Source organism: Fistularia commersonii, chromosome 7 (genome assembly GCF_037954325.1).
Source record: "Fistularia commersonii isolate RoL2024-O1a breed Wild chromosome 7, RoL_Fcom_v1.0, whole genome shotgun sequence".
NCBI classification, from domain to species: domain Eukaryota; kingdom Metazoa; phylum Chordata; class Actinopteri; order Syngnathiformes; family Fistulariidae; genus Fistularia; species Fistularia commersonii.
In genome coordinates, this window is record NC_141290.1 from 12,968,414 (window position 1) to 12,980,097 (window position 11,684).

Sequence of the window (11,684 nt, forward strand, 5' to 3'; positions counted from 1 at the left end):
AGTATATTTCCCTCTATAGAAATATATTTACTTACTCAAATGTGGCACTGTCTTGGTCTGACATGTTTAGGATGAAGTACCTGTATATGAAAAGTCACTTACTCATCTTATAGGTTACTTATTTTCCATGCATTTAAGATGAAGAAAGCCTCATGCCTGCACAGATGAATAATGGTGGAGAATTAAATATTATCAATTAAGTGCATCATCATATTACATGCGGACAAACTTACCCAGATAGGTTGAGCGACTCTTCAGATGAGGTTCAATGGGCAAATGTATACTGCGCCTTCCTCTCGAGGTCATAAGCTTTTAAATCCAGTATTGGATCACATGGCGGCAAGTGGACCATGTGAACAATGGGTGGGCACATACCAGCAAACAGATGGCAGATGGCATGAACTAGAATGGGAAAACATGCATTCTCTGTGGACGTGCGTTGCCTATTTTTACAGTGTAAAACCCAGACTGAACGACACAGGATTAATGCACTCCAGTGCATCCGAGCACAAGCAGGCATGAGGTAGGATAGATGGAAGCCATGTAAATCTACTCCTGTGGTGCACACAAATACTCAGGCACTTGTTGATCGCATCTGATTTCCAAGTAAAGAAAAGCTCTCTGTTATGTTGTGTATCCGCCTCGCTTTTCTCATCTAAAGAGCCATGGAATAGTAGTAATTATTCAAACTTCACTGGGTGTGATGCACATTGTGCTTCAAGAGTTTAAATCACTTGATCACTTCATGTACTGACGTGTTACACGCCACACCCGTTAGGAGATCCCATCTATCAATATTGTCCTGATACATCTGAGTCACAGTCAGACTTCCTTTGATACAGGGCAGGGTTCAAGATAAATGTCATTGTGACTACTGAGATGTAAACCAATCTGTTTGAAACAGATAATTGATTTTTTTTTTCTGACGCAGGTTAAGGGCCAGATTGATACTTGACTTGCTGCTACTGATATTTGGGGTTTAAAAAAAAATCCTGTGTTGGTGTACTGACAAAATATGTCTGCACCAATTCTCATAGTGACAGGCATACAACAGGCATTTGAAGCAGATGTTTACAATGGAAATAAAATAACCATTTGATTTAAAATGTCTACAAAAGTCCATATTAGTAACAGTATAATGGGCCTTAACTCATTTCAGTGTTGATGTAATAGTACATCTACAATATACGACTGTAAAAAATACATCGAAAGACTTAGCATAGAAAGCTGTAATCAAATCTTTCAAAGAAATTACACGTCTACACATATTGTTCACCAGAAATTAATTTGTCTGTAAACAGGGACTGATATTTTAGTCTGACTTTGATATAGAGCTAGCATCACAACTTTATGTAATATTTGGAAGCAAAAACCATACTATGAATCATGAATACAAATATGTTGCAATGTAATGTTTCTCAAGCGTTTTACAACAGGCTGGGTACAAAAAGTGAAATCAAACTGATAAACACAGACATTACCTGTACAATATTATTTCTCAATCTTATCAGTTCCCTTTCAATAAACATAGCAAATGAGATAGATAAATATATTTATTATCATATATAATTGCATTGTTGGAACCCCACCCTTCTTTTTAAATCGTGACCAATCTGGCACCTGAGTCAGCTTAGAAAAATAAAAAGGAGGAAGTTTTGTTTCACAAAGAGTTTGATCTTGATGTCCTGACAAAACACTAGTACAATCAAGTCTTGTAAACCTTATTTTTTTCTTTTTTCTTTTTGTCAACGCCTCAGGGACCTGTTTGTGAGCTGACACTGCCACCATGTGGCAGAGGTTAAAGTAAAGCTGCATTAAAGTATCCGTTTTGTTTAGTTTTTCTTTGTTTTCACTGATTCCTACGGTCATTAAAGCATCGCTCACTAAAGTTTAGAAGATGAAAAGTGTCTATGAAAAATAATTTGATTAAATAAATTTATTTGAGTAGCATGGTGTGCCTACTTTCTATTTTGAGTACCATTATTAAGACAATCAATCACTAATGACTACAACTCATAATTCTTTATATATCATAGGTAAGGATGAGCTTATGGAATTCTTAAATGATAATCTGACTGAGGGAACTATCTTGTACCAATGACAAACGTGTAAATCAATCTGTTTGCTAAATCTTTTTTTTATTGCACGATCCCACTACCTTCATACATGACAGGACGCAACTGGATGTCTGCACAACACCACAAATACACTAAAATTTCTTTAAATGTAGCACTGTGTTGATGCTGCTTACAGGCCTCATCAAACAGTATAAACTATCATCTCTACTTACCACTTTTATCCATGCAATATTTCTATTTCTATAATATTTAGACATTCTACAGCACATCTTACTCATTATCATTTGATTTTTACTATCCACATCAACTGTACCTAATACTATAACCATTCTCTGCACATAGCATTTCTTCTGTTTCTTTTCATATTATTACATTTTGTTTTTTATCATTTATATTACTTATAGTCTTGTTCGTTTGTATCTATATGCTTTCTTTTTGCATTCTTTTCCATTGTTATTATTTTGCACAATTTTCTACCCTGTAATGGTGCTGTGACTATTGATTTTCACCATTGTCGGATCAATAGAGTCTATCGTATCTTATCCTATTGATCGGCACTGATGTATTTCTTCTGGTGTCCCTTTTATTATAGAAGTTTACATCAAGATTGGTCTATGATTTGTGTTCAACTTGTGAAAATACACAAATTTGACAGCAGTTGTTCATTATTAAGCTCATAGTGTCATGATGTTGCAAGGAGTGGAGGGGGTCAAACTACAAACAGGGCATGTGGGTGCTGATATGTCAGCCCAGGTGGCAGAAGGTTCACTTGAGGGCATGACCACGCCCAGGACAGACTGAGATTCTGCCCGTAACAGTGGATCCCTGCAGGTGTGTCTGTCTGAAGCATTTGCTGCAACCCTTGATTTTTAAGTCAGGCTCATGGGCCTTTTTGGTAACATATTAAATAAAGTGAAAGTTTGAGGGGTTCATCAAGTGACCTGCATGTTGAATGACAACTTACCAGAATGTTCACATATTTTAAAGGTATGAATTGTTTTTTAAGGTATAAATGTTGTAAAGATAATTTGTAGTACTTATACAACTCAGATGTTTGAAGGAGATCCATCTCATTCTGTATATTTATATAATGTTACTTTAAGTCATGCAACCTCTTACAATGTGTGAATGTACCTCCATTCATCTAATCATCTTGTAGACATATTAGAGGAACTGTTGACTCACACAATCATGTCTTGAGTAATTGGGAAAGTGCGTTTATTTCAAGTGAGGCTGAGAGACAAAACTCTGAAAACATCAGCGCTGTACTAAAAAAACTGAACATGCAACAGATTTTCTGAGATCTGTAATTTTTTCATTCCTTTTCTTTATCTCATCTGGCTCTTGAATCAGATGAAATGTGTCCATGTGGGGATGACACAAGGGATGATAAAATCAGTAAAAGTGTCCTCTCTTGTTTACTGGTTTGGGCCTTTTGCAGCATCAAACATCTTTTTGCGGCCCTCCATGCCCGACATAGCTTCGACATTCTTCCTCCAGTCGCTCACCTCCACTGTCTTCTCCTGCAGCATGCACATAGGTGGAAAGAAGATCTGAAACAATGACCCTGACTTGCTTGTCTCTAATTAATACGAAGCATTTAAAATCAAAAATGATGGAAATTATTGAAGTCTTCACAAGTGATCTTTACATCACTATGTTTTTCTTGTCTAATCCAGCCCACCTTTTCTGTGTCTTCTTTCTTGACTGATTTTAGATTTGCCCGCAGGTCCAAAGAGACCTTGTGCTTGGACCCCAGGAGGGAGCGCAGGATGGCATCTGCAGAGACCCTAACCCTTCTCAGGTTTGGTCTTTTAAATTTCCCTCGCAGGTCCAGTACTTTTATGTTCAGGTCCTTGATCTATGGAAAAGACAGTCAAGGATGTGTCTTCAGTTGTAAAATTTGATATTTGAATTTATTGGAAGAGAAACAAACAGGACTCAAAATAAGAGTTGCATGGGCACTGTGCATTAGTTAGAAAAAGGTCACATTATTTAGAATCGGCTATACAAGGAATGTGGCAACAGTTGACAGTTACACTTAGTCCTAACAGGACAAGACTGGAAAAAGAACATTACAAAGAATACAAAATACAACAGCAGAGTGCGAAGTCTGTTTAAGTAAATAAGGTGATGATCCACATGAGTAATGTGGTCAGTGCGGAACTGCGAAAATGAGTCTCATTAGAGAAATAAACAAATTAAAGTGATAGTTGCAAATGCTATTCCTTACTCTGAAAGAGTATAGGTCCGCAAAGGTGAATGGAGGGCAGTTTGCCTCATGTGATTCTTTACTTTTTTCTTAATCCTGTGACCAAAAAAAAAAAATCTTCAAAGTGGTTAAACAAAAGGGGAAACATCAGAGGGAAATAACACATGACCTGAAAAAGGGCCAGAATTCAAGAAATAAAAGTCAGTTAAATTTACCTGAAAATCTGATTTGGAAAGAAAATAACTATCAACTAAAAAAAAAGGCCAATTGCCACACTAATCCCACAGCCCCTTTATCACACTGTTAGTTTCTATTTCTTTTTGGTTTCTCTTTGGTACTTTACCTCTCTTGTGTTGTGCAGGACCTTAGCTTCAATGTCGTACCGCTCCTCGTCCACAACATCTATTTTGGCATGGAGCTCTTCGCATAAATTCTAAATGTAAAAAAAAAGGGGCAAACATCATAATAAAATACAAAAAACAAGCACAATTCAGAATCTATCTTTTAGCTCAGATAAAGAAATAAAATATAAAATAATGGGGGACAAGAAACTGTAACCTGCAACTCTTCTAAGGACATGCACCCGGTTTGTATCGGAGGGGCTTTTTCCTCCAGGTACTTGGCCTTCTGCTCCTCTTTCTCGATCAACTCCTGCTCCAGCTCCTCCTTGGCTTTGGCGACCATCAAGCTCTACAACAACAAACACAAGGATATGTGAACAGTTTCCTGTCTTTGTGAAATTTTACGGATGGACTCACCTTAAGCATGAGTTTACGTGAGGCCGAGATTTTAGATTTTCTCTGCAGGGAAAAAAAACGTTCTCATTTGCATGATAAGAGGACTCAAGAGCTGGTATATTTTAGTGGAATTATTTTATTTTTTCTTACCTCTGGTCTGTGAGTGGACAGTCATTTGTAGGCATGCAAAAAAAGACATCAAAGCTTAACCCTTAATTCATGAGTAAATTGCAGTTGTCCCAATGAAGGCTTCTTATAGCATAGACATTCAGATTTCTAATCTGCTCCTATAAATAAGTCTGACTTCCCATCCGTAGGTAACTGACACTGATGAATGAACATCACAAACTGACACACAATACACTTACGCTTTTTCAGGCATCTTGGCTATTTCAGTTCTCCCTGGAAGACCAAAATAAAAGCTTTAGCTCCCAAGGGCTGAGCGCCCCAATGGGTCTTAACTACGTTTTCCATTTTAGCACTGCCATTAAAATATTCCTTCCTACACATTGTTGTAGGATCATAAAAAAATCAGCAATTCATACTGTACTACTTTCCATTAGGCAATTGGCAATTATCTTTATATTTAGTTGTTTACCCAGTAATTTTTAGTCACACAGCTGCGCTTTATTTTGTTTTGCTTTTCGTTACGCTCTTAGAAAGGCCTCCTGGACACAGTCAGCCTGACATGTCCCAGAGCTGATATCACTCTCCTTTGCCAGAAAGCGATGTGTTGGCAGACGTGGAGCAGCAAGACCCCAGAGTGGCAGCTATTCCCCACAGATAGTATTTCCTGCTTTTGCCCCACCTTACCACTGGGTAAAGTCAAAAATATAACCAATTGTGCCCTGTTTTGTGGACCAGCGCTAAAAATCTGCATGTCCTTGAATTCCAATCAAATTAGTAGGGATGCGATATTTCATCCAGATGTAACAAGGTGTAAACCATAAAAGGAACATTTGGCCAGTTTAGAATGGTTGGAAAGATCAGCCAATTATAGTAACATCGAAAACATTAATTTATTATACATGTTAAAAAGGAAATTAGTGACATTAGAGTGAGGGTTAGTTTTGTCAAGTTATACTCAGTTTTTTGTCATAACAAAACTCCAAAAGCTATAAAAACAAATATGAATTACACTTATTCTATATTCAGATGGTCTTAAATTTAAATATGTATCCTTTAATTCATAGGCGTACGTGTAATGACCATTATACTGTGTTTCTAAGGAAAGCCAAGCGATAGAAACGCTAAAAGCTATTTTCATTTCCTTTTTACAGTAATTACTGATATCATCCCCAAAAATAAAAGAAGGTGATTGTATAGCTGCTTGGGGTGCAAGTTGTTTAGATTCTAGATTTGTGTCTAATAAAAAAAACAAACCAACAAAAAACAAACAATAAATGTATAGTTACATCCATCACTCTATTAAATTAGATTTTAAATATAGACTGTATATATTGGGTAATAGAATACATTTAATGCCATTTGTTTCTATCTTTAAATGAGGTTAAAAACCTTACCTTTATGAGTTGATGCTGCGGATGCAGACAGACAGAGTCTGTGATGGAGTGAGAACGCCAGAATATTTATCTCTTACTTCCCTATGTCCCTCCTCTCCCTCCATCACGGGGGGGGATTTAAATAGAGACACACACACACACACACACACACACACACACACACACACACACACACACACACACACACACACACACACACACACACACACATGATTTCTGAACTTTTAATTCTACTGAACTAAGAACCATAACGAAGAACAACTGATTTTAATACTTGTGTTGTATTAAATAGCCACCGATGTCCTCTTCTGTATAATGAATTGGTGACTTTATCCACGTTCCGGGGCAGGATTAACAAGATCGCTGTTGAATTTCCCTTCTCCGGTTGTTAATCAGTTAGTCTGCTGTACATGGAAGAACTATTAAAAGCTCTTGTTGGGGTCATCTTCGCTCGTGCACCATGGGCTGGGTTGTAATTTGTGGACAGTTGCAACACAAAATGATGAAGTCGTACTCTTCCTTTTATGACGCAAATCCCAATAGCCAAACAGTTTGTTGCATTATTGAGGATGAATTGTCCCCTCCTCAAATCCAGTCTGATTGGGATAATAGCTGCAGACAATGCTAAGCTGTGGTTTTAGTCCAGGAATGTAGTTTCCAGTTTACATGTGGCGGAGGCTTTCCAACTAAACATAGACAAATTGCAGTGCTGGACGATGCAGCCACACTTTGAAGTTTGCCCTACTTGTGTTTGTGTGTGTGCTTGCTTTGTGCTTGGGTTGGGGCCTTGGTAGCATCAAGGGGCAAAATGAAAACAGTCCCAGGTGTCTGCGTGACATTCGTCTTCGGCAACTCATTTTCACCCCCGCTCAAAATTAAGTCCTCAGATTAATCTGCAAGTCCAGGTTGTTTTTGTTAGCAATTCAGTTGGAGCAAGTCTCAGTCAAGTGAGGAATCTAGTAATATGGAAAGTGTATTATGGAATAACGCAATACCCCTTTTGGTTATTTTAGTTTATGAAACAACAGATGCACAATAGCCTTTTAAATTTCAACTGCTGTAATAGCATGCCTTAACAGATATAATAACCTATACTCTAGATCAGTGACGTGCGGTGAGGTTTATGGCTGGTGAGGCACTGATGTCATCACAGTCAGATTTACAAACATATGAACCCTACAGAATAGGTTATTCACCATTTTATTGGCAGCAGTTGACGTGTTTTGTTTTAAATATCATATCAGCATTTTTTTCATATACAAACTTTAGCATAGAAAAAAGCACATGTAAAGAAAACGTTATTATCTCTTACCTTTACTAATAAATGAAGTCCATGCGCCGCTCCTTCTGACGAAAAGCATTGATAACTTGCTTATAGAAATCTTCCTTATCTTTCTTCAGCTTTAAAAGTCTCTCTGTCTCAATGGAAATCACTGCCAGTGAAGACAGTCGTACTTGATCGGTCCTGTTCCGACTGTATGTTTTGAGTCTTTTCGGTGCCGAGAATGAACACTCCACCGATGTGTTGTCATAGCCGAAACAGTGACCACCGGCCGGAGCAACTCCTTCGCCTCAGGAACAGTTTGGATGAGATCCTTCTGGGCCAAAAAGTTGAGAAGCTGCCCAAGAGATTTGCATTCATCCCTCCTGTTTCTGAGCTATACAGCCTGATGAGATCGGCAAAAAAATAACTGGATGGTTGCAATTGACTTGCTATCTGTTTACTGTAGTTTTATATTGCTAATTGTATTATTCTGTAGCTGACTAGTAAGAAGGATCCCTGGGATCAGCGGTGCCCCCTACCATGAGGCACCGTCACTGCGTGCCTCACTTGATGTCTCTTCACAGTTGCTTTATGATTATGAGAAACACGATACAGTTGTTGACAAAAAACATTAGATACATCAGCTAAAGTATGGAAGTATTAAAAGTGTTTTTTTAAAAGTGACATCCACAGAGGCAGCAATACAGCTTCAGTGCATAGCATGGCAGCACAGTTAGCAGAATCATTGCACAATCAATAGTGGGCTCAGGTGGTAGCTGCGTCGCCGCACGTCTCTTCTTCATATTTGAACAGTAAATGTGAATTTTTTTTCGTGATTTTGAAAAAAAAAAAAAAACATTACTGATGGTGAAAGTGGAAAGTAACTTTATGGTACAAATCACAGAATAAATATAACCTTTTAATTTGTTCTTTCATTTTGCATTTTTTTTCTTTCCGTGATGACAGGTGAGGCCCGGCCTCCCCTGCCTCTACTGACTGCACGTCACTACTCTTGATCAGTGCAATATGCACATGCATCAATTTTTTGAACATGAAGTTATTTGCCTCCATTCATTAGTTTTTCTTCATGAATTTAATCGATTTAAAAATCTGACTCAAATTTGATGCGCTCAAAAAACTGAAGTACATCTGGAAAAACTACTTCTCCTTTCGTACATTCCCTTCTGGGGTCGCAATGGTGAATCATCATGACTTTTTTCTGCATCCTCCTCCCTCACACCAACTCACTTCATATTCCATTTTAAAACATCTATAGATCTCCTTGGTCTTAGGGTATGAAAGCACTTACTTATTAAATAGAGGCCGTTTCTACCGAGATATTCACCATCCTTTGTACATGTCCAAAACATCTCAGTTTGTCTTAATCTCCAAAGCATCTAACATATGCTGTCCCATTGATTGACTTGTTCTCGATCCTTTTACATCCTACTTATCCAAAGAGAACCTCAACATTTTCATTTCTGATATCTCCAGCTGTGCCTCCTGTCTTTTCCCCAATGCCACCATCCCTAAACCAGACATCCTGACTGATCTCACCACTGTCTTTTACACCTTTCCTTTCATTCTGGTTGATACTCTTTTATCACGCCTGAGACTTTTCCTAAGCCCTGCTTGAATGCGTTTCTTTCTTTCTCCACACTTCTTTGCTCTGGATAGTTGACCCCAGGTACTTAAAATCCTCAACCATCTCTAATCCCTCCCACCATTCTACATGGGATCCCTCTTATTCACAAACACATATGCTCTCTTATTGTGGCTAACCTCTTTTACGCTACAAAAAAAATAGAAATACACAATAAGCTACCAAGAAATGATAGTCAAATGGACAGGAAATCACTTGAGTGATTGAACAAAAAGGCAAAAGATCACCTGAAATTACCCAAAATCCTGCAAATAATTAAAACATATTTTTTTCCACTCAATAGAAATAGCTACTCATCTTTACAGCCTCTTTCCTGAATTAAATCATTCAACGGCTTCAAATCACTAGAGAAGTGTTTTGACTTGCTCCGGTATTTTCAGCTGGCCCTGCAGTAAGCCTTGGTCTATGTTACTGGAAGGGTGAGGAGATGTTTCATAATTTATCCTCTGAAGCTGCTGGAGGGAGAAATTTCAAGTGATAATTTTAGACTGGAGTCTTCAACCATCCTTGGGAGAAATTCAGGGCTCTGCAGCCCTTGAGCACCGGTCGTGAATCTCTATCATACCAATCAAAACAATCTAGATGCATCAGTCGTGAAGACTTAGGGAGTGACGAGGCAAAATAGCAAATTAATTTTAAATATTGCTGATGAACTGATGTTATGAAATACAACAAACATTTGTAGGTGCTAAAAAACTTTCTTTGACAGCTAACAAGTGAGTTATTTGGCCATTCTGAGCTAAAGTTATTAAGTTCTTGCATGTCCAGGGCGGATCTGCATACATTAAAGGAAAATAAAATAAATATCTCCGGAATGATAAAGTACTTATGATCTTATGATGAACAACATTCCTAGTGATTTTCCTCCTTATTGAATTACACTCACTGAATTTTCTCAATCCAAAGGAAATAGTCCTCATTATCACAACTAGTTGTTTTTTTTCCTCAATTGTATATTGCTATTCCATTTTTGCAACTTCTACAACTTCCACTTTTCCTGTACTTTAACTCTAAATTGCTGACATGTATGAGAGTTATAAAAAGCGGACTGCGTAGTGATTGGATATTGTAAATTTACTGCTTGTGTTGAAACAATGTCTCTTGGGTCAGAACAATCACTTTAAGGTGCTGTGGAACCATTTCCCTCTTTGTGTAAATCTTAATCCTCTTCACCCTCAATCTCTGACTCTTATTTCGATTTATAACACCGAGTTCCAAGCTGTCGCCTCACGGTGGCTGATTATATTTCCATCGTATATGTATGGCAGCGGAATTAACTGAGTGCAGTGTGAATCTGCCTGGCTGTCTCCAGGAAACGGAACACTAACTTACATACACACACATATACTGATATTGAGGGTATCAGACAGCAGTTTATCGCACTGTAGCTCACATGCAGCATTTTGCAGGCAGGCATGATAGTCCCTCTTCACTAGTATTATTTAAAATATTAATTGTGTTACCCAGTCAATAAAGAATATTTCTATGTTAAGCATATCATTCCTCAGCCTCTGAAGAGGAGCCTTTTATTCGAACCAATTTGGTGCTCTCTGTTGACCTCTGGTGGACATAAGAATATCCCAATTTCTGCCTACGTGCAGAAATCGATTCCCAAAAATAATTTATAAAATTGGGTGCATGTGCGTGTGCATGTGCGTGTATTTGTATCAATATATATCTTGGTTTTTAAGTAGTATTTTTGTCAAGTTATTTTTCAACTCTGGTTGAGTAAGAAATGGTCCCACTCCAGAATAGAGATTTACCCAGAATTGTACACAAAAGATTTAAAAGTAATCTAGAAGTTATATATCTTTATGGGGAAAAGTGAACCACCTGAGGGAGATGTAAATAAAAAAAATCTATATACCGAAACTGGAGTTTGTCGGATATTCAGATCCTTGTGAGTGTGTAGTATGTGTAGATGTAGTAGTTTATGGAAGATGAAACCGTATTCCCCTGTTGTTTACTTGTTTTGGTTGGCACTGAGACAAACAGCTGTAACAGCTGCCCGTCACTTTGGTCACTTTGCCAATGGCCCGGTGCAGCCGAGCGATGGGGCCGGACATCACAGCGCCGTTGTTCATTGACAGCTGGTGATCTGATGAGCTCATAACTCTGCACTTTGAGATGAGAGTGCGTTGCAACATCACTGTATGGGCTATAAAATTAACATAAGTTTGAAATAAGAGATGACAGTTTGAAATATT

The 11,684-nt window shown here is 38.0% G+C and overlaps 1 protein-coding gene across 1 annotated transcript; it reads right to left on the bottom strand.

The window, feature by feature from the left end:
• Positions 1 to 3,279: 3,279 nt before the first annotated feature.
• LOC147232806 (troponin I, slow skeletal muscle-like) lies at positions 3,280 to 5,137 on the bottom strand. The gene is made up of 5 exons (XM_086149873.1): positions 5,049 to 5,137; positions 4,849 to 4,980; positions 4,634 to 4,723; positions 3,763 to 3,939; positions 3,280 to 3,601 (listed from the first exon to the last, which is right to left on the bottom strand). Exons 1-5 carry the CDS (start codon positions 5,055 to 5,057, stop codon positions 3,497 to 3,499), a joined length of 513 nt encoding a protein of 170 aa, XP_086005999.1. The 5' UTR covers positions 5,058 to 5,137; the 3' UTR covers positions 3,280 to 3,496.
• Between the last annotated feature and the right edge of the window lie 6,547 nt (positions 5,138 to 11,684).